General features: G+C 40.1%; 1 protein-coding gene across 1 annotated transcript in view; it reads left to right on the forward strand.

Annotated features, from left to right (window-relative positions):
- The window catches only part of BEAN1 (brain expressed associated with NEDD4 1), a gene marked incomplete at its 3' end in the record, with an annotated part of 49,486 nt that overhangs the window by 13,578 nt on the left and 8,028 nt on the right, over positions 1-27,880 (forward strand). Inside the window, exons 4-5 of the mRNA XM_084294427.1 lie at positions 21,414-21,623; positions 24,194-24,335. Of these exons, the coding sequence (XP_084150553.1) occupies positions 21,414-21,623; positions 24,194-24,335 (352 nt within the window). The remainder of the gene's footprint in view (positions 1-21,413; positions 21,624-24,193; positions 24,336-27,880) is intronic.

Consider the following 27,880-nt stretch of genomic DNA (forward strand, 5'->3'; position numbering starts at 1 on the left):
GAAAGCAGCACTCATTTAAAGCATTTTACCCTTGAGCTGCAAAGCTTGTGTGAAAGTATCAGGAAAACATTTTATATATTAGTTACCATTGTTCTTTCTCATCCCAAATTCGTTGTTTACTTTACAGTTAGAGTAAATGTCTGGTAATAGACATTTTTCAAGATGGTCTCAACAAACACACTCCCAGTGAGAATTTTGGCCTGTTTATGAAAAGCAGTGCAGTTCAATCCCCGGGAGCTTCCAGACTTCTAAACAGACGCCTAACTTCAGATCATAACATCCAGAAACATGTCATGTTGTGCCTAGTGCAGCTTTTCAGATCAAATAGGTTTTCCAGAGTCTACCTGTTAGAAATTTATTTGCCCAGCATTTTTCCATAAATGGAAAAACAAATGGCCAAGTTCCTCAGTTTGTTTTAGGTGCACACTGTATATGTACATTCACTCCAGGGGATTTCAGATTTGTCAGAATCTAAGGGGAACGCGTGAGATCTAGCTCTTAAAACACTGGCAGTACATCAACCACAGAGGCAAACTAATGATAGAGTCAAAGGGAAATTACTTTCAAATCACCTCCTGCTCAGTGTGTCATTAATGCCTAACAATATTCTGGATTCACTTACATAGGCATTGCGAGTGAATAAAATAAGAACTTTTTGTCCTAGCATTCATGAAATCAGATAGAATAGTGTCTGTAGAGGGGGCTCCCTGTAACCAGTAACCACCACTGCGTGGTCTCTACTCATTTAGCATCAGAGGTTGCTTTGTAGAAGCTATGCAGGTAAGCAGCACCTCAGAAATGGGAAGGGCAAAGAAAAAAAGAGACCGCTCCCACTGCAGAACTCTCCAGATTGTGACTTGCCCAGTTCTAAGCAAATGGCAGAGACTGCAGCATATCCTGAGACAGTGAGAAAGATTCCAGAGGGCTTACACAGTGTGCTATTTATAAGGGAAAGACAGGCTGTAGTATTTTACACATCCTTTCAGAGCCAGGCACGTATGGGAAAAGCTCTGCAGCTAGCCACGGTAAAGTGAATTTTCGGGGACAGGAAGGAAATCAGGAAAATATTGTGTCCTCCAAATCATGAATCAGCATCTACTTAGATGAAAAGCGGACTTCTGAGTGAGGCTACATTCCAGGGGAGATTTCCATCCTACATTTAGCACACTGCTACAAGATGGAAAACGTTTGTACTGTTGTCATCACAAACCATATTCTAGTTCACAACAAGTTTGCAGGATAAGCTCTCTTTAGAGGAGGGATTCTTTGTTCTTTTTGTAGCACCTCACACATCCAGGTTCCTCACCATGTTACCATAATGTCTAGAAGCCTTAAGTAAAAAACAGTACCAGTCTGCGTGTTAAACCACAGGCCTGACATTTCTAAAAGGCTGTTTATGGCACTACAGTAAGCAACAGCAGCTTGATGAGCTGTGTGTGTGCATTCAGAGATGATTCTTAAACAGCCAAGAGTATATGCTTACCGACAGGTGATATGTGCATTTGTATATATAAACATATTTCTGTAAAAGAGGTGACAACTTAAAAAACACAATTACTCATTTCACACTGCAGGATTATAAATTCCCACAATTCTGTTGATTTTTACCCTCCCTGTGTAGGTAGATTTTACCCTCTAGAGTTATTTTAGTGTTCAGAAACAAATAATTACTCTCTTAGCATACTCTGGGAGCTTAGTTTTAGCATTTAAGAGGCAAAACTGACACAGAAGTATTTCATTTAATGTGCAGCTACCAAGAAATTTCAGCCTAATGGGAAAGAACTTGAACTATTTAAAGTGTATTTCAAGCCTGAATATATTTGCCTATATACTTCCTGTATCAGCCAAACAGAATCACCACAAGAAACTGGATTCTTGTGTCTTTCTTCCTCTCTCTTTCTCCCCCTTTCTCTTTCTTGTGCTCCCTTTTCTTAAGTTGACTGACAGTGATTTTTTTCCCATTAAATTCCCTTGACTCAAACGTAGAACCAGTGCTAAGTCATAACAAAAGCAGTGTACTGCATGTACTCCACAGAAACCGCCCTGAGAAGCAATGCATAGATTTGTTCCAGTTGAGAAAACAAGCTAATATTTCCCTTGCCATAAGAAGAAATCAAATGTATAATCTTTGCTCAAGGGTTAACCATGTATTTCTTCAGAAAATATGCTCAACAAAATGGTGTTGACCTGTAACACTTAAGACGTACTTGTCTTTGCCTATTTTTCAGCTCCCAGTCCTTCAGCCAGCTTTATAGGATAGAAGCTCACTTGCATACCAATTTTTTATCTGCCTTTTAGTGTCTCATACAACCTATCTGCTTTTTTAAGGCTCTATTATTTATCTAGACAGATTTCGAGCTCATGAGAAAATAGTATTAAAGGATAAAATTCTGCTTCAGATTTAAACATAAGTTTTCATTGGAAACAAGGAAATTTTTCCCACTGAAGCTACAGACCATCATAACCTGTACAATTACTGCTCCCACTTCCATGGGTTACATGGCTGGAGCCTTTTGTGCCAAAGGAATCGTGTCTCATGTACTTCATACTTTTTTATTACCAAAATAATTAAATACTGCAAAACTTACAGTAAATTTCCCCAATGACTTTACTTAAGGCTCATGTTAACAGGAGCCAGACTTAATGTTTGTTCTAAAAGCTGCATCTATACAGACAATCCCACAAACTGTCTTCCCATCAAGCATCACAGATCATTCGGAATAGCAACCTCCATCACTGTAATTGCAGCTTTATATATTGCCAATCTGGTAATCCTGCCAATGGAAAGTTCTTTACAGGTAACTCTGCTTGGAGTCAACTAGGATAGTTAATCTATTCCTGAGATTATTGAGGGAGGTATGTCTAAATACTATGCAGTCTTTGCTTTTGTACAGTTTTTGTTGGAAAAGCAAATTCTGAGAGAGGCATGGCAGCGTTATTTAAACATCTGTTACATGAACATAACAGCTCTTGAAATAACAGTGACAGCAGTCGCTGAAAATATTAAATTTCAACCCCATTAATGCATCCTGTTGTTTCTGTTCATTCCAGGTTAATTCCATTAGGTACCCTTTCAGAGTCATTCCAACCAAAGAAAAGAAATCTGTCATTTTACCACTGCCTTGCAAATTTGTATCCAGGCTTCAGCTAGTCCTTGCAGACTGTTTCGGGGAGGGTATTCACACCATCTGCCAAGGAGCTTATGTACGCTGTATCAGCTGTGGACAGGGACAGGAGTTCATGAAGCTCAAGGAGTTCATCAAGGTCCAACTTGCTCTGTAGATGCATCCACTCTGTTGTTAGTGCCCAAATGGGAGACCCAGCGAGCTTTGAGTCTTAAAATAAGCTGCTAGGTAAAGTTTCAGAAGTGGGTGAATATTGCACTTAATCTGTACGGTACTGTCACACACCACTGAAACAGAGTGAAACCTAGTTGTAGTGACCACCGAAAGAACCACAACTGGGAGGCATGTCAAGGCACCCTCTTGCAGGAAAGAGCACGAAACTCAAGCGAACTGTCTGTCCTGACTGTGCCAACTTCTTCCTGAGAAAACATTTCATCTTCCTTTAACTTTGCTTCCTTACCTAGTAAACATTTATAAAGCTGTACTTGTCAGCTTTGAAAAACTGCTATATGATAGGCACCCTAACACTCTTAAAGAAGCAACATAAATGTTATTCCTTATATTCAGGAATACCACTGTAGTGTATTCAAGCTTCTCTATTAGGACAAGGACCTAAAAATACCCAAAAAAGATGGAGGGAGAGAATGTGCAGAAGAAAGGGGGAAAAAAAGAAACGTCTGCATCTAATCCAGGGGCATCACAGCATATGAGTTCTGAGCTGACTTGCTAGCTCAGTTTTGTAGTGAAAACCTATCTGTATTGCTATACTTTGAGACATATAGAAACATTTCTTTGATTTTATTTTTACTGGAAGAGAATCAGAAGTTTAAAAGGAGAGCTGCTATCAAGGCAGCAGGCCAAAGGCTGCTCTGTAAACCTACACAGACAAGGAACTGATCCAGTTATGGAATTGTCTCAATACACACTTTCCTCTGAAAAGTAAAATGAAGTATATGAATCTGAAAATAGGCTACTTTAAAACATGTAACTAATTTCTATTGTAACTGTTGTATAAATGCAAGCTTTCAAAAACACAAGACAAGAAAAAGAGCCCATCAGGCAGGCAAATAGCTCCCATGACAGAAATGTGTTTAACAGTGACAGTTTTTGAACATGCATCTCAGCAGTCCCCAAACTGGAGAATTTAGTATGAATCAAATCAAGAGTTTATTTGAAGTGCCTGAAGTATGCACATAAGCGATTTCCTGAATCAAGGCCCAGTACTTTGTCCAGTCTCCTTCTAAATAAGTGGCAAAATCCAGCTTTTTGGCACATTAGCCTTACAAAACATGAGTTAGTGAGAAATAATATATGCAATGGAATTGAGAATATGATGAATAGAGAGCAAATACGAAAAAAAAAAAAAAAAGTCAGCAGGGCCAGGGGAAATAAAATCTACTTAAAATCCTAAATTCAAATATGCCTGAAGTTATGACTGAAATAATTTGCTTGGTTCCATCTGAGTGCCTACCAGAAGAGGTTTGTTCAAACCATTACACTGCAGTATTGCTGTTAGCTGCCGGGCTTTGTTTCAGAGAGCACAGTGGCAAATAAATACAGATTATGTACAAATACATAAGCAGGGCAGAAAAAATACATAATGATAAACGGAAAAGGTATTTTCCTATCTATATTACTCAGCACTGCTAGGCTCCCATTAAGAACAGGAATTCACAGAACTAGTTAATGCTGCTTGTAAATGAATGAACCACTGCTGACACCCTATCTGTAAGATCCCGCCGCATGGCAGAGCCAGAGGAAGGCACATACTGCTCATGTGAAAGGAAAGCTGAACAGTTCAGCTTCTTCAGATCATGCTTCTGTCCTAAAGGAAAGCTCTTCATCTTTGTAACACTGCACCTGCTATAAAAGTTACATGGGCAAGAGGATTCTTTGCTGGGAATTGAGCATGCTTTCATAAAAAAGCTTCAGGGCAATTACAGGGATAGCCTTTGCCTTCCATGGATTTAGTTGTCTGGCTCCAAGACTGAGGGATTACTTTGAATTTGAATATATAGGATTCATACTATGAAGATGCAAATTAAAAAAAAAAATGTAAAAAATCTAACCTGAAGATTCAGGTTACGTTCAAATTGTGAAGATCCCAAAAGCCTGAATGAGCAGGGCTGCAGTTTGAGAGCAAAACCTTTGGTTGCAAGAGCAGAGGGAAGACACCCCGGGTGTTTGGTGTTCGGTGTGCCCCGCCGGCGCAGCGTGGTGACCCTGGGTGTTTGTGCAGCAGGCACGGGGACTGAGCCTGGGTCTCTAGGAGCAAGGTCAGGGTGCTGATTCTGCTTCTAGGAGCAAAGTGGCATGGGGAAGGTTTTTATCTGCTCAGTTCCCTCCTCCAAGGTGCTTCACAACATGGCCATAAAATGTTGCAGTGGGACCTCAGGGATGTGCTCTGCCAGGTGCAGGACAGAATGGGTAAGGCTGGCGTGGCTTCTGTGTGCCTCTGCTCATAAACCCCCAAGTCTGCTGCTAAGAACAGTAACACACTGGGGATTCTCCCGGGAAAGAAAAATGTCAGAACTGACGCAATGTTTGCAGTAATAAGCTGTGTTGGCAAAATTCTTGTGGATGTCACCAAAATGTAAATGAACTCCACTGACTCAGGGAAGCAATCTCCAGAAGAAAGAGACACAGAACTTATTTGCATTTAGCAGGGGATTACAAATAAAATTGTTCTCAGACTGAAACTGTTGGCTCAGTGTCAGCAATGCAGAGATGCATTTCTTTTCCTTGAAACTTTAATGCCACGAGAATAAAATTTGTATCCCTGTGCTTGTTAGCTAGCTGGTTTTCACACATAGTCTGATTCAGGAATCCTGATTCTCAAGACTAGGAACATATCGTGTGTACACTACATAGAGAGCACAGCAGGGATATGTACAAGTCCATAATTGATAGAGAAACAAGAGGTCAGTCCATGAAAATACAAGACATTCGTCGCTTCATTAAGATACAGTGAGGTTACTCCACAAGCTTTGGTTGGGCTCCAGAAATATTCTTGCCCTGAGTATTACACTGGGGATAGCTCTTTGTAAAGCCAGTGCTGAGTACTATAAAATCCCTGTTCTGGACATATTCCATAGGACATGAGCTAACAAGGACAAAAAGTTTACCTGACAATGAAAATGAATGAATGAAACAGAGCTATGTCTCATAGGTCAAACTTTTGTTGACCGTAAGAGGGAAATATCATCAGGATAAAAAACAAAATACAGAAATACAGTAGAGGAATGTTACTTGTGTTTCCTAGGTTTTAAATAATATAAAGCTAAATAAGAAAAATCTAACTGACATAAGTACTATACTTTCAGCATGTAGAATAAATAACACAGTAACCCCCACTGCAGAAGAAATGAAAATGAGAAAAAAAAAGTTCCCTCTGTCTCTCTTTTTTTCTTCTATTTTCCATCTTAACCCATGTAATATTAATCATAAGTAAATCCTTCGCTCAACTAAACATTGTGCTGGTAACTCATCCTTCTTCCAAAGATCACAGAAAGTGCAGGAAAAATATGCAGGATTAGAACATAACAGCACAGAGCACAGAACGCAGATCATACACCACAGCAAATGTCGATCGAGTTTAATTTAAATCACAAGTCAATTCAAGGAAGAGCAGAGTCAAGGGGCTGCCCTTGTGGTTGTTGACTTACAAAACCTCCAGCTAAAGCTCCACGCCACTCCAGTTTAGCGGTGCGTGCATCCCCAGCCTCAGCACAACCATCTGTCCTCAGAAGACTGCAATGCAATTTGATCGTTTCTGGCCCTTTCAGGAGGCACACAATGAAGTGTACTTCTGACAGAATTGGATCATACTTGTACTAATAGAGGTCAGCATGGGATTTCATGACTGAACAAGACAAAAAAAAGGGTCACAGTCTGGATATGCTGAAACTGCACATTTAGCTTATTGTTTGGTGCTTGAGAAATTGACTTCCTTGCCTCATGAGAGATACTGGCATTGTAAGGACTCGGAGTTGGGCAGTGTGCCACCTTTTAACACTAATACCACGCCTTTCCTTTGAAAAGGCATTTAGCCAACCAAGTTCCCGATACACTGTCTTTTCTACCAGGGTACAAAAACACGTTGGATATACAGGCAGTAGCTTTCCAGGCCTATAGCTGTCATTGCTCTGCAAAGTCCAGCAAGTACGGTGTCCTCACAATGCGCGGGCTGCTATTTTATCCTAATAGGTAGCTAATACTACACAAAGTAGGTCCAAGGAACTTCCTTCTGTAACCCACCAAAAGCCGTGGGCCCTGTTACAGAGGGAACCACAAAATGCCCAGCCACATGGTCCTTTCCGAAGTGGTGCACCTGCAGCATCAGTTATACGAGGATAATTCTGCTCCCTGGAGCAGTTATTTCATCCAAGTTGGAAGGGAAGGGGCTGGGCAGGAAGCCTCCTTAATTCTCCTCTGCACTTATGAATGATAAATGAAGCAGCATTCACCAAACGGAAATGGAACATGTCTTAAAGTCAGCATCTCTCCTACTGAGTTAGAGACATGAAAAACTTGTTTCAGTCTGCTAAACTGCAGTGAATAAAGCCTAATTTCATCTGCAGATATTGCCAATGAAACTGAGAAGAGCTCTTCATTAAAGGATGATAAGTGAAAGTTAAGATTAAGGCTGACATCAGACAAACTGATTTCATATTAATCTTGATTTGGGATTGTAACACAGCAACTATTTGTGAAAATATATGCATATACACTTGTAGGAGGCAGGCATGGGTTTGATGTAGTCATATTAAATTAAGAATCCAAAGGACAGTGTTTGCAGAGTACATAAGACTAGTGAAGTATTCCATTAAGTCAGAGACATCCATCACAAACGTCACCACATCCCTACCACAGAAGGAAGTTCTGTACAAATGTTACATGCGTCCTGAAGGGGCCCAGGGCTGCAACCCACTCCTTTCTCCCCAGGCCTCTTAGCCAAAACTGCACACTGCCGCTGGGACTGCTTTCTGTGACAAGGCAGCTCATGCTTCTAAGGCAGCCTCCGAGCCCTGCGGCACACCCAGCGACACGGCCGTGTGTTTCTTTCCCCAGGAAAAGCCTCGGTCTGCCGGTGACAACCCAGTGCTGTACAGTCCCCGTGCTCCCTTACATTCAGGGCACAATATTGGTTTTAGCTTTTATCCAGATTTCCAACAAGAAGTAAAGGTCATTCTTCTCAGGTAATAATGTTGACAACCCTGCACTAAGAACGCAAACCAGATTTTGAACAATTGATTAGTGCCACAACTGCAAAGAATTCGATGCACAGACTTCTGTGAAATGACAATGGATAGATATTTTTTATTCAGTACTTGTTAAGTGGCTTTCTTCTAAGCAGTTTTCTGTGTCTATGGGCATGCTTGAACACTAGTAATCAAACATATAATGTCTGTTCTTGGCGCAGCACGTGCACAGATGTTTGTACTGTGGGCAGACATGAAGGAGAAGCTAACCCAGAACAAGTGGTACGAGCGGTTCATTACGGAGAGCTGCCACGTTACCAAATGCTCAAATAGTGGAGCTGTACTTGTTGCTCAGGTTCCACACGCACACAAAATGCTCATACTTAACAGCATGCAGCACCACAGTACTCATCACCACTGTAGCCGGGGTGCTACAGGCACAACAACATCTAGCTCCCAACTGCCTGTACCCAGCCACACTTCCCAAAAGAGAGGGTAAGACAGCAGCTGGTCTGACTGACTTCCACAGCAGCTCCACGCAACCTCTTCTGTTTGGGCAAGAAAGGATTTCCCTCTCCTTAGCCGTATATATACATAATGCATTTTTTTTCTGCCAGGTTGGAACCTGTAGGAGGTGGATAAAATTGTGGACCAGTCTGGCTGAGATTAATCAAACAGTTATAAAGGGGAACAGAAGGAATAAACATTAAAATTATTAGGATTTCTCGCATCTTTCCTCTTCATAGACAGTGTTTATCTCCAAGTAACACGAGTGAGGAACTGGAGCAGTGACTCCTTTCAGAACCAAGAACCGTACTGAACAGCCTCAGCATTTCTTGAATCAACAAAGTTGCCCACACCTTCACAAGCACTCAGTGCCTGCAAGCTCAGGTATATTGTTAGCAATGAAGCCATCTGTTTTTCTCATCAACCCTGTCTTCCTTGGCCCATCTCTTAAATCTGGTATTTTAAGAAACTATGGAGCAGCTGCTGTTTAGAAAAATCTGTGATCTCATCCCCAGAAGGACTTAACAGGCTAGTATTAAGAAGCGAGACAGTAAATATGAATACATCAATTATTTCCATAATCCAAACAGCGTGATATTTCTTGCATCGTATGCTGTCAGCACAAGGGAGATCAGAGAGAGGATCTAAAGTGAAAGTCCCTGCACTATGTGATATTCAGCACAGCCTTTAGAACAAGATGCAGTATGACAGTAAGCCCAGGCTGAACATTATAAAGCTGTAGCTCCATTAAACAGTGGTTTTCCTTGTTGACTTTTCTAGCACTTTTCTCTAATTAATACCAATGCAGAAGTTATCTAAGAAGGCAAGGGTTCAAATAAGCTTTTAATTTTGTATAGTGTTCATAGCTTGATCAATAATTGCAATCTGCCACTGTACCTCCATGCTAACCATCATGAGTTCACGCATTAAAGGCCAAGAGCTTTCAGGAGAAAATAGCCACTTCTTTAACCTTATTTCTATTACATTTGAGCAACCTGGCTACTTGTATCTCTCCTCATTTAACCAAGGCTGAGCCTTCCATTCTGTCCCAGAGCCCCCGTCTGCCTCCCCTCTGAGAGCAAGAGGCCCTCGGAGGTCGCTGACCAAAAGGGAACATCGCAGCCTCGGAGCCACTGCACCCACCCACGGAAACAGATACCTCTCCTGGCCATCCAAGGCCTGTGGGTTTACTGCTGCTGGAAGGGATTTTCCCCACGTGTTTAATTGCAAGGTCATTATAAGAAAGTGGCCAGCACAACAGAGATAAATCCCACTGTATTTTGCTAGTTGTTATTTCTCTCAGAATCCTGGCACACTAGGTTCTCTCCCTTTTATTCCTTTCAGTGCTACATCACTTTCATAAAAAAAGCCTTTTTCAGAATAGCATTCACTTTCCTACAGCTCAAACCCTATTTCTACTGTGTCATATAAAATAGGAGTTATTTTCATGCTGTCAACTTCTTCACAAAAAAAAATCATTATCTACTAAAGCAAAGAATATAAAATTTCAATTTGCTTTTAATCTCTGAATGTTTTTTACATCCCATTGTTCATGCCTAAAAAACTGAATTTGTTCATCCCTCCACACCAGAACCGAAGCAGCAGCACATCCAGCTATCTCATGCAAATCCTACCCATAGACCAGGTGCATACAATTTACATATCTAAGTTTAGTGACTTCTTTGAAAGGGCTATAAATTCTGATGGGAGCTTTTCACATCACCCTCATAGCAAAGAACATCCTGAATTCTCCTGTACTGCAGGACTATAATGTAATATATAGCTTTTTGTTAAGGAAAAAAAAGTGTGTTGGGTTAATTTGATTAGAAGCACCTTACTGGACTCACTGCATGAAGCCTCTTGGCCTTATTATGAGTCTACCAATGTGGCTTTTATCTGTAGATAAAAATAATTAAGGCAGATAAGAGGAAACTGAATTAGAGGGTCAGCTCTTCTTTTTTTTAATTTATTTTTTTTGGTGGTGGTGCTGGGTTGTTTTTTGTTGTTTTGTTTTCACGTGATTCTCTTTTGACTTATTATTAGGCAATTGTGGAAGTCCTTGCTGTTAGCAAGTACACAGATGAAAATCCCCCTGCAGTCACATGTGATCAGGATATCCAGAAACAGAAATAACTTCATCTTCTATTACAAAGTTGTTTATATCTTCCTCTATGTATTTACTCACATATTTATAGGATTTCCCATCGGCCTAGATACTAGTTTCTCCACCAAGAATCCTGTATCTTTGTTTCTTTTTTTTTTTTTTTTTTTTTTTTAATAGGAACAGAGGGATTTCCTGCAGTGATGGACTAATAGCCAAAGGAAGATCATTTTGTCTCATCTGAAATAGCAAAGTGTATCCAGAGATGAAATCAGTTACTTGATAAACTAAATGTACCATGCTCATCTCTTTGATGTGCACATCACAGCTGTGAAAAAGGTGGAAATAGGTTTTTATTCCTCTGTGTTGTTCCAAGCAGTATCCCTAAAAAAGCTTTTATTTAGGTAGTCCATCTAAATTTATGTAGAACCACCCCTGCAGGACACACACATTGTCTGCGACTGAGGCATTTTCTGGTTCCATTTGTTCAAAATGCTACAAAAACTGCCTGGGCTTAAAATCAGCCTGAATTCCAGTTAAGGCTTTGTCAACCGTGCTCCGTGGGCGTCACAGAGATTCTAACCCATAACACTGTTCATTGCAAGATCTATAAAACTTTTGTACATTGAAATTTAACCAACTTCCCCATAACATACAATTATTTAAATAGTCTAACCTAAGAAGGTGTGCTCACAGCAAAAGGCAAAGTTCACGTCCTAGCCTTACTCTTTCAATTACTTTCTCACTCAATCTTGTTCGGTAGCAGTGCAGAACCATACTCACAGCTATTTCTGCTTTCTTTACAAATACCTGTTTTAAAACCTCTTTGAAAATAATAAGTAGTTTAGTTATAAGAACAGGGAGAAATAACCACAGCCTGCATCTCTTACTGCCTGGAGAGAAACTGGTGCAGCACACACAGATGTTTCTGATGGCATTTGTAAATATCAGCCCCTAACATATGTCTTCTATTAGGGGAAAAACTTCAGACTTCCCAGCAGACAGGACGGTGTAGCTACCCACTCTAGGTGCTGTCAGCACTTACCCTATGCTGAAAATAGCCTTGGATACTCCATTTTATGTTTAAAATGTGCACATTAAACACTGCAGTTTAAATAGGAAGGCAAATAAATAAATACACACTTTCCTAAATGCCACACTTTTTTTTCCTTTTTTAAGAGGAAAAGTCTCAAAGAGGAACCAACGTTGTATTATTTATGAGAAAGAACCATGTGGAACCTATTAAACCAGCTATATATGGAAGGCAGCAGAGTGCTGTGCTACTCCAGAGAAACACCGCTGCCTTTCACCTGGAGAGAAGTTACGTTCTGCAGCCGTTCAGGGCTGCCAGTCTTCCCTCCCACTTGAACCTGACTCAGCTCTGCAGGCCAAATATGACTACGGGACAGGGCAGAATGCAGGATGTGTACTGAGCAGCCCCTAGATACTGACTGGCTACATCATGAGTCCTGTACTCTGAGTTACCCATCCTCTAACTGAACAAGTCTTCTACAGTAAACAACTGTGTTTTAAAGAACGAGATTTTAACCCCCAGGTTTTACAATAGCAATGTCTGAGTAATGCAATTTCTTAACATCTTCTAGTGTCCTTGAATTTTCGTGGCTCCTTTAGCAGCAAAGAGGCTAGGTGATTGCAGCCGCCCCGTGAATCAATATCTGGTTTGCTATTACTGACATTCCTGCAGCTGCCTAAGCAGAAGTCCTTGACAAAATCTGAGTGAGTGAAATAGCTTCTTAATGGTATGGGAAAAAGCCTTGATTTATGCGGGCAGATACTGCTGTAGCTTTTGCAGATACATATGATAGCTTAAGTCCTACTGTAGGCTTTGTATGCTCTGGGACATCAACACCATAATTCATATGGAGCTGCCTAACAACACTACAAAGCCATTTTAATTATTTCAGAGTCACCTTAAAAGGAAGGCAGAGAGATATATTACATACAGTAATACATCTTCAAGTTAGATCTTTCAATTTCAGCATCTGTTAGCTGATTTCTCTCTTAGCAGCCAGTGCCTTACATAACTAGCTAGTTCAGTACTTTTGTTGTAATTATTTTCTACACAATTAACATCAATCATCCCTCTAATATTTTTTTTTTCTGGTAGATTATTACTATTGAAGATTAGCGGTGAGGATGGACTAAGAAATAAGATCATTTCTATAGGATAAGTCCTAAATAAGCAGCAGCACATAGCCAAAAGCACTCTAGGAGACTCATGGTGTAATGTGGCTAGGACTCCTGAAGCCCGGTTAGTAGTTTACTCTTAGAGCTCTATTGCAGCTGTTTATTAGCTCTTTTATTGCAGCTCTTTATTAGCTGTATTCCAGAGTTTCAGATGCCATGAGCAGGTCAGATTACTAACTGGTTTAATTTAAAAAATGTATCTTAAATACGGAAAGTAAAGTTTGTGAAGAACTGAACTTTTCTCTGTGAAAGTTTTGCCTTTTTGGACCCCTCCCTCCCCACCAAATTAGATTGGGTTTCCAACCTGGGCTACATCTTCCCTAAGTTGTTGTCTGCCCTAAGGCTACCTCTTTAGGTCACGTCATAGTTCAGACCTCCTCAAGAGACAACATGAAACTCCCACATCACAGTTCAAGGAGAAACACTGCTGGGGTAAAATAAAAATATATATATTTTCCAACTACAGTTCTTCAAAACTTTCCATCTCAGAATAAAAAGAAAAAATATTATTTTGCTACTCTTCCCTCCCCCCCCCCCCAAAAAAAAATAATATATTCAAAATAAAAAGTTTATATGTCAAAATAACAGAAATTCTCATAATATAAAAATTACTGCTTTTACCCCAGATCTAGTCACTATCAGCCTAAGTTGGATTTGAGCTCAGGAAGTAACTTTACCATAATAGGTAAAATAGGATTCTCATCATACTTATTTCCAAGCACTAATATGGAGTTTCTGAAAAAAGTAATAGCTTCAGGTCCTGCTTATAAAATCGTATTAGTTCAAAGTTGTTTGTATATGAGAAAATAGGGGAAGAAATATATTGTCCATCCCAAAGTGGGCTGTTTTGCCTCCAAAGTGATTTGTTTCACTGCAATGGTATTTATCATGTTGATAAAATAGACCATGGATCTGAAAATTGGAAGATTTTTCCTGTTAATTTGAAACAGCACCTATACATGCTGCTGTGACATCAACATAATACCCTAAAGCCACAGCATCTGAAAAGATTTATTTTCTGAGCCCTTATGCAGCCACATTCTCTTTGCTTCTGACATTCCCAATTTGCAGGCTGCTGGTGATCCAATCTTATTCATTCTGGCTCTATAATAAGGATGTCAATGCAAGAAGAGAAAAGCCATTATCTGATAGCCAGCAGACATGATAAAAAGGCAGAGTTAGATATCTCAGAGGAAAGGCCACCCTTTCTGCCTTGGCTGAGCTTCTCAAGGTCATGGGCAGCTTTTGTACCTGTAAATATGATCCAAACTCACTTGAAGCTGAGTGCATCAGATAAAACTGAAATGCTCCTACCACACAGTCTCATGTTCTGAATATGGATTTGTTTTTTTAAACTACTGATCTGTACAAGGCTTTAATTATGATTAGAACATGTATATGTAAGTGAGAAAGATCAAAGGCAATGTTAGCTGTAGAGAAACTTAATCTAAATTTACAGGTTCTGCCTGCTTAATGGCATAAGTATGGGTTTGGGTTAAGCTAAAAAGCCTCCCACAATAGCAATAATCAGGCAAGACTAGATAACCATTTGTATACAAAGATCTTTACCTCAAATTTAAAAATAATAATGAGAATCGTCTGGTTGTGGGAGCTGTTTAAATGTCACAGCTGCAGCAACTGACAGCAAAAATATATTTATTCTTTGACTTTGTCAAATAGCTATTATGTTCTAGAAGATAAGCTACCATCAAGCGCAAGCTAATGGGCTCTCACAAGCAGTTAAGTGGATGAAATAGTGTGAGCTACAATATACATGAGCTAATTATATCAACTAATCTTTAACCTACGAATACATACACCATACGATGCCCTTTACAAGCCACAAGTTTGAAGCAGTACCTATGCAGTTATTGCTGAATATCAGTTGTAGCTTATGAGGCAGATTAGTTTTACGCATTTGAGTCAGAGAAACACACAAACAGCACTGCAACATGACTGGGCCCCCAGCTGCACACAGCAGTAAGCAGCATGAGAGAGAATTTAATATGCTCCTGGGCCTCCTGAACCAAGAATTCTTTTTTCCCTGTATAATTTATATGGCTCTTGTAAAACTGATTTATAATGGAGGCAGTTTCCAGATTATTCTAGTCTTCACTCATTTGCTCAACTGCAAGATAATAAGATAAATGCAGAAGGACCAACAGCAGCCTTGCCTGTTCTTCGTGTCATCATCTGTTCCTGCTAACACTACTGAAAATCCTAAGGTAGCAGGACTTAGCTGCTCTTTCTCTGTAACATAGGAAGAAGTGATGCTGTCTTCCCATAGTTGAATTAGTACATAACCGGTGTGCTGAGAGGTTTTATTCTTTTGGTGCTAAAAATGCAGAGATGTGAATTTGCACTGTAGCCTGACGGTCTGCACTACTAGAGAGCTTTAAGATGGCAAGAACCCAAAGAAATGCATCCAAGTGTGAAGGCAGTGCCACCTAATTCATTACAGTTGGCACAAGCCATTGCCACAGCCACAGCCAGACCTACAAAACCTCTCCTTACAATCACTCACCAACTCTCCACCTTCCAGATCTTAATGACAGCTCCAACCTCACCGTACTTTCTCAGTTTTTAACTCTTTCTGAGCCCCTGGTTATTCCTACCTGAATACATATGCCATCACAGCTTATGTAGGACCTAAAGTACATTGCAAGAAGTTATTTGAGAACAGGACTTGTTTCTTCCCCATCCAAACTGGTCAGAATCAGGCAAGCAGGACAAGAGTGTGAGCATGGTGTTCTCCTCTTCTATAAAGGACAAGGGGGCAGGGGAAAGAGGAGCAATAGGCTCCAATTTTATCATTAAGCACAGCTCTTTACCAGGGAGTCAGAAGAAAGCATAGATCCATCAGAAGTGATTAATGGAAAATGTGCTGAGTATCATGTCTGACAGAACTGAGTTGTTCTCATCGGCATTTGCTTTTACGGAATAACTGAAATGTTTTCACTACGACCAGGGACTGGAAAGGTTAAACAAAAGACAAAAATAAAACCTTGTTAAATCGCCATTCCATTTTAAAATGGCAGATTGCCTGTACAAAAGTATGAGTGGAACAAAGTATAAATGTAAATCAAATGCAGACCAGATTTAGATCTGGAGCTGCCCTTGAGTAATACCGATAACCAAGGTAAATCCTGTAAGTCGGTGGCATCCTGGTGTTTATGTAACATAAATGAGAGTTTCCAACCTTCCTTATAATCCAAAAGGAATAACTTGGAATCGAGAGGTTCTTTTTTATTTTTAGGATTTAGCTCTTGTGGGACATCTGCATTCAGTGACTTCAATAATATTCCTTTCTCCCTTGCTACAGTGATGCTCTGTACAAAACCAGTGGCTCTGATTCAAAACCTTTTTCGATTTGTTTTTGCAGTGTGCCTACCTTACTCATTTTGTGAGCTCCTGTCTGGGAGCTACAGAAATAAGCAGCATGATGGCAGCCCGATAGCAGCTGCAGCCAGAGGCCTATTTCACAGTATAGCAGCAAGTGCATAATCCAATTGGTCACCCTTGGCCAGACTAAATCATCTTTGAACAGGAACTGCTCAGAAGAGCAGAATCAACAAAATCTTCGTCACTTTCACTAATTTAGTTCACCTGTGGGCCTCACCAGGCTCTCTCAGCTCCTTCTTGCCATCTGTCAATCTCCTCCCCTTGATAAAGAGGCTGCATATTCCAAAACTGTCCCAACCAGAGAAAAAATAATTAAACGAGGCAATCAGAAACATGCTTTGAATTGCTTTGGTGTACGACGTACCTTATTGTGATCATTTAAAATCAAAGCATACTATGCACTATCTTCTACTGAGCTTCCTCCCACTTATTTCCAGTCCCATATGCTTCTGTAGATTTGATTTGTTGAAGATAATAGGAGGAGCTAGATCATCAACCCCAAACAGCTTTTCCTAACCTGGGGTGTAGAAGTAATACAACATTGTTCTGTCAGCGTTTCAGTTCTAGTTCAGCAAGTAATTACCAAACCTATTCTGTCTTCAGACAAAGCATAATTGAGCCTGCCAGGGATGTAGAGGTGGATGATTCTGCACACAAAATCCTTCCAGTACAATGAATCAGCACTTCCTTGTGAGCTGTTCGTACAAAATTCAGTCTGGGAAGCAAAACCACTACTTATAAAGGGCTTTATCTGGAATGACCAAGCTCCCATGACACATCTGCATGCCAAGACTTTTCACTCTGACAAGATCTGACCCAACCGAAACTACACTACTGACCACTGAGTTAGAAAGGAGTAAAAAGTGCCCCTCCAAACCCAGGTTAATGAGGAGGAAAAAGAAGACAACATACACCCCAGAAGCCCGGTCGTACTGCACCTCCCTCAGCTATGTGGAATTACTCTAAAAGCTGGCTGACTGAGATGGCAGGATCACTGGGTAAAATATTGTAATGTCATGTTTAAGGGATTTTGCAGATGGACCATTTACTGTCTAAAAGCAAATGGAGAGTGGGGGCAATTTTCCACTGGTATGTTCATACTACATTAAATGCTTGCTCAGCCACGCGGGTTCCTAGCATTGTATTCACAGCTGCACTTGCCACCATGCACACCATTTGCACCATGACGGGTTACACAGCTCCTACCGGATAAAAGCAATGGTTTGTGCATACAGTACAAATCATATTTAGAGAACTAGATATAAAGTATTTACATTCATGCATGCATTGTTTACAGTTTGAAATTTCGTTGAAAAAATAAAGCTGACCTCAAAGAAAAGGTTAGCACTCGGCTACTGCTGTTCTAGTTGCAGACTCTACATCAATCTACAGGTCCTTCTATTCTGAATAAAAACCTATAGCATTTTTACGTAGAGAAATACACGGTTTATCAAAAGAAGAGGTATTTGGATAAGAGAAGAAAAACGTACAAGACATTCTTTGCCAAAGTAATATGAACATCTTTTGATCCCCAAAAAATAAAAAAATAAAGATTTTCTGTGAAGGCAGGGTCTGTTGTCATTAGTCACTTAATCAATTCCCATTGTAGTAAGCCAGGGCAGCTACTCACAACAGCAAAATCTGGAAGGCTTACAATGTCAAATTGAAAATAATACCAAAAGAGAAGTTTATCAACCACAGATTGTTTTAGGAGCTAGGCTAGGGGAGTGATTCATTCCGTCTAATAAGAGCAATATTGCAATGTAACCTGTCTCTGCCAGAGACTTGGTTCTATTAGATTAAGAACATAAAAAGAGAAAGATTCATGAGAGTGAGAAACAAGAGATAAAATAGACAAGACTTGGAACAGCTAAGGAAGTCCTGAGAATGTGCTAGATAAATTGGCTGTCTTGTAAGAAAAAATTACTCCTTGAGTACAAAAGGAGAGTACAAGAGAGTACTTTCTATTTGAAGTCACTACTAACCCATTACATTCCTATAAAGCAAAACAGGACCCAGTATTAGTGCTCACACTGCGTGGTAACACAAGAATCCCCAGAAGAGTCAACGTGTTCACACACAAGCTGGCTTCTATAGCAAAACAATGTACTGAAATGTAAAATAAAATAATTTTCTTTAGGAAGCCGCCTCCTGTTAACAGGACTGTTGAGAAGTTGTCCAGGTTTCATAAGATCCGTAGGCACTTACTTGCAGCCTTTCTTCTTCCCACTGAACTTGCTGGGAAATTTGTCACCAGCCCATTTCAGTGCTACTTGACTTCAGCTGAACACTACAACCCCAGTAGCGTATGTTGGAACCTCATACCTCAGGCTCACGTTCTCATCATGATAGGAACAAAGTTGATTCTTCCCTTTTATCATTACAAGTCAGCCAAAATTACCAGTAAATTATCTGCTAGTGCTTTCGATTCATCTTCAGAGGTGTCAGTTCCTTGATACAATGCTTTGTAGAAGCTCAGCACATTTCTTGGCTGTGTATCTTAATTGCTCATAAAGATTTTTAGCCAACAGTCAAGTGCTTCTAAAAAAAAGATGAAAAAACCAACCTACTACATGCTAATTCCTCAGTTTGGTTTATATTTCTAGTCAGTTCTCTCAATGTCAAGTGTTAGCCAATGATGAGATATATTGGCCTGAAGCCATCTTCTTCTTTTTAACTTACTGTGACTGCAAGGCACCAAGTTGTATGTCCCAAAGGGAAAAAGCTCAGAAAACACTGCTACAAACTATCGGCTAACAACTATCCATGTAAAAAGCACTCGCACTTTTAAAAGCATGTATTTACTTTACAGAACATGCAAAAGAGCAAAAAATTGTTAGCTTCAGTTTCTGCAGGAAACAAATTATATATCTGTTCAACAGGCATATAGCCAGATATAAAAATATAACCATGCTCTATATGAAAACTAGTCTTGGTAGATATATATATATGCATCTCTAATAATTAATTATTTCTCCCATCAATAAAATGCTGTTTTACTCCAAATGCTGCTTACAACCCGAGCAGCAACCATGAGGAATTTTGTTTGCTTGTTGATTTGTTTTTTGGGGGTTGAAGGGGTTGGCTTTTTGTTGTTTCCATATGCTGTGAATTAGAGCTGTAGTGGGTTACAGGATGGGAAAATGTGAGCTTATTGCTACTTGTTTCCAAGACCTAGGTCCAAATTTGGTTACCGTTACTACTTGCCCAAGCTTTTTGCACAAATAAACACTAAAAAGCCTTTTTTTTTTTTTATGTGGGGATTCCATCTATCCACTGAAATCCCAAATCCTTTATCCGTTTATTCTACCATTTACCTCTTTTTTCCCATTAGCAATGCAGTCTACCCAAAGAACACAACAGGTAAGCTACACATTTTTAGAGTTAATTGTCACAGTTAGAGGACTGATTCTGCTTATCACCCAAATATTCAACACTGTGTCATGACCACCACTTAGCCACTTCCAGATAGTAGTCACCTAACGTCAGGAGCATTACAAACAGTCTGTAACCAAAAGAACTGAAAAACATCCTAGTCAGGTGTTCCAGGTGGACAATTATCTTCAAATTCATTGTAAAGATCACTAATTTTTTTAATCTTTATTTTGAAACTCACTAAAATCTATATTTAGTAAATACAAGAGCAGCTTAGATGGAAATAAAGTAAATATAGTCTTGTAAAGATAATGAAACAATCAACAGAGACAGATGGTTTCCAACACACGGGCTGAATGCTTGCATCCTTACACAGCATGCTTTGCCGTGGTCTAAGAAACTGTGCTTCTGGTTGGGAGCCAGAAGTGTTCTTGCACTCTTTTTTTTTGGAGTTAAAAAGTAGAAACAAATAATATTGTCATCACACGCATTCTCCTAGTGGGACAGCTCCAGTGGACTCCATTAACCCTTTACATAAGCAAGGTCCAGAACAACTTCTCCTCTTCCCAAGTGCAAACTTTGTTTCTCATAGCTCTGCTGCCTTAGGCAAATGAGCGATTCCTACATTTTCTGGTAACTTTAAAATGTTCTTTCGCAGATTTCCAGCTGTGTAAGCTCAGTGTTATCTCTCTGAAGAACACATGCTAGTGTAAATTTAAGAGATATGTAGGCAAAATACAGCTACTTTTTACTTGGATTATGCAAAAACACATGTAATACAGAAAAGTTAAAGAAACAGCAACCTACTTATTCGTGCCTCTCTCTGCCTCAATACCTTCACCCTTTTTCCACACAGAAATGGCTGAAGAGAAGACTCTGAGTTGGCCAAATCTGACAAGTCAGAGGACCCCCTTTTTAAGGGCTGTTCTCCAAGCCATGACTCTCTTCTCCTGTCTGCTCCAAACCAATTTCCTGTAACACCAACCCATCCCTCAAACTAAAACAGGCCCCATGCTACACAGGCATGCTCCTGTTTCACTCTTGCCCAAAACTTTCTCTACAAAACCCTGCAGTCTTGTCATACCTGGTAACAACATCCGATTCCTTTGTTCTACTTGGTATTGAATTTTTTAATTTTTATCATTCTTCCCTGTGCACTGAGGTTCTTTCAGCATCAATCAATTCATGATGCAAAGAATCTTTCCAGAAATCAGCAAATTGACCATTACGCAGCGTACATCATTGACTCCAGCAGGATATTCCCCATAACAGGGGAACGATTGCTCAGTGAATCCCCCATTGTCAGTTAATTAACAGCTCCAGAAATCGGTCTAATAAATGGGTTATCCATAAAAGCCTGAATTTGTACAATGGATCTGGCTCCAGCTGTCTCCTAGCACTGTGAAGAAATCTTTACTTTGGGCATCTGTATAACCACACTGCCTGCATTTCTCTTTTCACAACTGACGCATTCTTCCTCTCTCTGCTGTGCAGAAGTTCACTTGAACCAGAGCAGCCCAACCAGTGAATTCCCCAGCTACGGTGAAAACGGAAATGATACCAGTTTGCTTGTTTCACCCCTTCTGGTGGCTGGAGTAGTGATCGGCCTCGTGCTATTTCTCTCCTGTGTTACAATCATTGTTGGCAGTCTGCGGAAGGACGGACGATTAAGGCACCCACACCAGAGGAGAGATGCTGTTTATGGTAAGACAGCTATGGCAAAATAATGCTTACCTGTATTAATAACTGGTGCTAAAGGCAACACAAAACTCAACCACTATGGAAGGGATAAAAAAAAAAAAAAGTGAGTAGACAGTTGTGAGGAGCAGGTGCCAGGCAGCTCTGCAGTCCAGTACCATCTTTGTGCTGGCCCTCAACTGACGCAGCACAAGGCCCCCAGCTGCTGGTTAACATGAACGAGGCCAATGCCAACAGCATTTCTTAAACAGCACGTTTTTCCTTGATACACTGCATGATTTTTTCCTCCATCACTGGACTCCTGATAGTTTATTTTCATATCCCTTTACAGCCTTGGTACAGAATATAAGGTAATTTTGCTTTGTTGGAAAGCCAGGACTCCCTCACTTGTGCAATGTGCACCAAGCTACAGCAGTGACTTGGCAATTACCTCCTTTCTTAACCACAGAAGTTCAATCTGGGTATAAAGAGAACAGAGCATCAAAATGTCATTACACAGACAATCGCCATCATCATTAAAGAGACTGGTTTACTATTAAATAAGACTTTTTTTTTTTTTCCACGACAAAAATCCTCCATACTTCAAAAGGATTTGGGAATATGAAAGTGCAATTTTGTATTTTGGACCCATATGGGGTTTGCTGACTGAAGTTAAAGCAGAGTCAAGAAAATTACAGAATCAGATTTTTCTATATTTAAGAGAAAAGAGTTATGAAAAGTTACTTTGTAAGCATTCAGCTAATAAAAAAAAAAAAAAAAAGGTAAATGGGTTCATGAGTGGAGCATCAACAGTTTTTGTTATCTGTGGCTTTGCTCTTCTATTTGCAGTTTGTTATGAGCACACTTATTTGCATATCTTTTAATTTTCTTCTTTATATAGAGAAGACAACAATACCATGCTGTTTTAAAATGCATTGGATCAGATCTTGATTTCACTGGGGTAAATCAAGTACCCACTGAACTCTATTGGACTCAGAGCAGGCTTTTTCATTTCTAAAAGAAACATTTTTAGGATCAATATGTCCACCCAAAGCCAGGAATTATTTGTGTTTCTTTTTTTTTTCTTTTACTTTTTTCAGAAATATTTATCCAGATATATGAGTAATGTCTGTGTTTTGAGACTGAAGTTTAAACCCCAAAAGAAGTGAAATGCCAACTCCACTAGTAACATACTGGGGGGAGGAAACAGACAAACAGAAAAGAATCCCCACAACTCTACTATTTTTGTAACATCTTTTTGTCCTATTTTTCAGCAGCTAAACTTGGGATTAAATAGTTAAACACAAACTGGAGTTAGTTTTACTCATGAACAGCAATATTTTGGCATGACAACATGCTGAACACTGGGATCCAATCACTACATTTACATTTGCTATGTTAATTTCACCACCTTTACAGTCCCTGAAGTCAGGCCAAAATGTAAAGGACCATTTTCAAACTGCTTCTTGGAAATAACAATACCGCAGAAATGAAAAAAAGGAAAGCATGGTGACATTTTCAGAGATATTCAAAAGAATAATCTTAAACTAAATTCTGCCAGTCTGCCTAAAAGACAATTTTCCATTAGCACACACCATGCTAGTGTCTCAGCACGCGTCCCCTGGCCAGAATGGGATCAGCGGGAGTCGCTGTGAAGCTGGCTCCCTTCATTTGTCAAGCAAAAGGAATGCACAGTGCGTGATAGACTCGATTAGCCCCAGTAGAATTCCTTGAGCATAAATTGGCAGAGGTGAAAATTGCCAGGAGGAGGAAAAGCCAGCCCAAGGACGGCAGGAGCGAGTCCTGCCCTTTGCCCTCTGCTCAAGAAGCGCTGCTCTGATGGCACTTGAGAAGTTGGCCCTGCCTCCAGGTGCCATTTTAAAGCACTGAGGGAAAAGGAAGGCTCGCTGTATACAAATGGGTGGGGGATTTGGGAATTGCCTTATTTCCACAATTCAGGACATTCTAACAGAAATTGATGTTGGCTGTCACACATTAAGCATCATCACAGATACACACACAATAGCACAAACTGCTTGGCATTTCTAGAGCTATGACACTCTTGTGTGAAAGTATTAAGAAATCCCTGGATCAGGTAGCAGGATAGTTTTTTCTACTATTTGCCATTTTTTCCTCTTTTTCTGTGAGCATTTTTAATAAGAACAGCACTTCCTTAAGACAGGTATACTTACAATCAAACACGTAAGCCTGCTTTTAAACAGCATCACAGCACTGGCCAGGCTGCGATGCACACAGCTCCTGGCAACTTCAGCAATCTTGCCAGTGCTTGAAGTTGCATGCAGCTTACACTCCTTCAAGGTACAACAAGAACTTTAGACACCAGCGTCTCTCAGGATAGTGCTAAATACACGGTCCCTGTGCCACAGCCCAACATGCTGCCATTCACCCACAGGTAACAGACGCTTGCTCTAAAAGGAACAGAAATGTCCTGTGAAAGCTGATTGCTCAGAGTAACAGCAATTCTGCCTCAGATAGGTTTTATTTTCTGATCTACGGATGTGTTATAAACACTGACACTGTCTCAGAGAATCCATCATGTAGGGGAAAAACGCAAGAATTATCTGCTTGTTTTCCAGCTCCGGATGGCTTCTCTTACGGCGGCTCTTTTGGGGAGCTGAGATCCACCTGCATGGAGGAGTTCCCCCCAGCTTTTGATTTTGGTTCCTATCTGGATACGCTTTCTCAGGTCAACATCATGTATCCCGACTCACCTCCACGGTAAGCGCTCTTCTGAGATTCTGTGTGTTTTACAGACCTGCACTTGAAAAGCCTGTTGAGAAGGAAACTAAAATTGCTAGACCTAAATCCACTATAAAAACACAGATCATACAGATGCTAGATGCAAACAGACTATTAATGTTTTTTGAAGAAATTATTTTGAAAGTCAAAGTTGCACTCCTTGAGGAAAAAATATTTTTTTTTCCAAGTAGAGATCTCCAGCCGTGGTTTTTTACTACACTGTTATTGCCTCCAAGAACAAGGAGTGCCTCGGTTGGTGTCCATCAGAGTAGTGCCCAACCCACATTTTACTATCACCAGGTTAAAGGAGACTTCAGATTTATACTCCCTCAGAATCAGAACAGAATTGAACCACATAGACAAGTTTCCAAGTAAGGAGTATTTGCTCCTGTTGCACACAAGCGATATTCCTCTCACCAGCTTTATTTCACTACCTGCATGGATGCAGAAGCCCTTTAATTTTTCCTCTTCTCCAAGTACCACTACCCACTCTCAATTCCATAACGCTTGCAGAAAATGATTTTCAAATAAGCAACCATCATGAAATGCACTTCGTTTTTTTTCTGTTGTTCTTCACACACAGTTAGAAGTATAACCACGTGAGAGCAGGAGTCAGCCTGCTCAGCAGAGTTTCTGCCTAGAGTGCACTGCTATACACATGCACAGAAGAAGTCTAGGTATGTAATTAGTAATCCAGAAACCAGAAAAATCATCATCAACATAATTTAATTGCAAAAAGTAAAAAAAGTAAATCCAATATGCCTAGAATTCAGATACTCACATATGCTGAAACATTACAGATTGCATCCACAAATTAGTATGTAAAACCATCTCCATCATTTCTTACCTGTCATTTACAAGTGCAAAGCTAACAGACGTGATTTGACAATCTAATGAGCCCCACATGCCACACAAAAATAAAAATAGCTCTTAATAAAACACATTTTAAAAGAGATTTAAACTTTTAAGTTACATTTACTACTGGCCTTAAGACAGCTCAGATAAGACTAAAAACCAATAAAAATGCACAAAATCTCTCTAAACCTCTTCATAATTTCCAGCAAGTCCCTCTTCTCAGGAAGCAGAACTGAAGTAAACACACTGTTCTGACACGCCTAGTAATGGTACTTAACCTCCTAGTTTGGGATTCTTCATTTTAAAGCAGTATTTTGTGAAGGAGGAAAGCTACCTTTTTAGCTTTTTAACCCACACCTTCACTGTGGAGCCATAGTTGCCTGAATTGGTAGCATTTTTGGAGAGGAGTGTCCTTTAAATATCAGGCAACCGCAATTGCCTGGACGAGCAACACAACCAGAAGAGACTCGTTCCCAACAGAGTTATTCCAGAAATTATATAGCATCCCCTTCCATATTTATGACTGATTTCATGCATTTAGAGGATACAGGAACTGCCCTCTTGAGTGACAGAAGTCGCTCTTCAGGCCATCTCTATACCCTGCGTACCCTGTGCACCTTGAGTTAATACATGAAGGAATTCAGTTATTCCCTCCAAAGAAGGAGGAGAAATAGCGTTAAACAGAACATTACTCCAGGCTTTCTGTACTGCTGTATCTTACACACAGCAAATTATGGCTGGTCGGCTTTTTTTTTTTTTTCTTTCTTTTAAGCAGACTCTGTTTTGAGTTAAACCTATGCGCATAAAACCAAGCCCTTCTCTGACTGCATGCACACATAGCCAATATGGAGAGAAACATTTTTCTGTTCTTGCTTAACAAGGTCACAAAAAGTGGCTATGAAAACTTTCCTGAGCGCTTCTGGGATCGCCAGAACAGGGAAAGCAGGTAGCAAGGACACAAGCACTAGGTGACTAGCATATGAAGCAGGCCTTAAGAAGAGCTCTTCAGGAGCACCTCAGCAGTATGAATGTAAGATACGTAGACCTTGTGTCTTCTCTGTTCTGTACATGTTCTACAAGCACCCTTTTATGTATTGCAAAGCCATACCAGATACTAAATAGGCTTTTAGAGATGGTGTAAATATTTTAGCAGAAAGCTCACATGTGAAAAATTATTCTGAGGCTGGCATCTAAATTTGTAGAACTTCACAGAAATCCACTTACAAATTTACACTAGTTTTTGGACCCACACCCACAAGTCTTTACTAATAAAAGTAAACCAGCTGACACCCAAGCAACAACTTGAGTGGGCATTTGGCCAGATTTCTGAGAACAAGCCCAGATTTCTGTGAACAAGCTCTGAGAACATGCTTCTTTAGTACACGGGTCTCAAAAGATTGCACCAAAGGTTGCTCCATTTCCACCCTGGAAGAGGCCCAAAGCTGGATTTTCTATCTCTGTGGAGTTTTCTGTTTGGAAGCACATACATGAGTGGTACAGGATAGCACTGGATGATCTCTGCTTCCCTGTGAAATCTCCACGTACTTCTGTCATAAGCCTGGCAGAAGCCAACTGTCTTGTGTCTCACCTTGTTCTACAAAACTATTCTGGGCCGTCAATACTAGGATCAGAGAGACAGCAAGGTGCCCCCAAACCACTGCCTCCTCAAGGTTCACCGCTGAGCTGTGGGACCAAGACCTGGCTCTGGATACAGAGAGCAAACACTGCTCATCCCATCACTTGACAACTGTGCATCACAGGTCACAAGTAAAGATGACTTTTATTGTTAACGATTCTTTCCACTTTCTTATTGCTACCATAGCTAAATGTTTTAGAAAAAAAAAAAGTACTTTTGGCAAATCATCAAAATCTTATTAGATTTTACATCTTAGCAACGCAATTCGGAGAAAACTTCAGGAAAAGTAGAGCTTGGCAGATGGCTGAAAGCAAAGCTATGTAAAAAGACATTTAAACTTACTATTAATACATTTTACATCCCATTGTAACTTTCTCCTCAGAAAAGCACTACATCAATACATTGTATTATGCAAGAGCCTGGTAGATTTCTGTACAGCTGTCTTCACACAGCCCTCCATGGCATAAAACTCCTGTGTGTATTTTCTAATTAGTAGGGCATTAGGAGCGCTGTGGAGAATATTTGGACTGATGGGTCCTAACAGCAGGAACTGGCTGTCAGATGTGGCCTTGAAGCATAAACAATAAACAAGACATGCTTGACCTTGTGGATTTAAAATATTAAGTCCCCAGGATCGGTCCTATTACGGATTACAGCGTTTTGAAGAGTAGGTTTAATGAAATGTAGCGCTGACTAAGTTAATGGAATTCCAACTTCTAATTCATGCAGTGCAAGATGTAATTTAAAACTAAGCTAGCATACCCCTAAGCTAGTAACCCAACTGTAGCATAAACAAGAGCAAGAGATGAAGAGCAGCAAGGGAGGCAACTCCCTTGGCAAGTACCTCTCAACATGCATTTGGAGTGAAAGATTTCAGTGAGTGAAAGCTAGGGGTTTTAACCATGGTCTGCAAGAGGCAGCAGCATTACATCGCTGCACAGCAGGTGCTGCAGAGGTAAGCATTCTTCAATGTACCAATTTTACTAAAACCATACTTTCTGAGTTGATTTCAGTAGAAATTTTACCTTACCAA

The sequence above is a fragment of the Netta rufina genome (assembly GCF_964035555.1).
Source record: "Netta rufina genome assembly, chromosome: 13".
Lineage (NCBI taxonomy): Eukaryota > Metazoa > Chordata > Aves > Anseriformes > Anatidae > Netta > Netta rufina.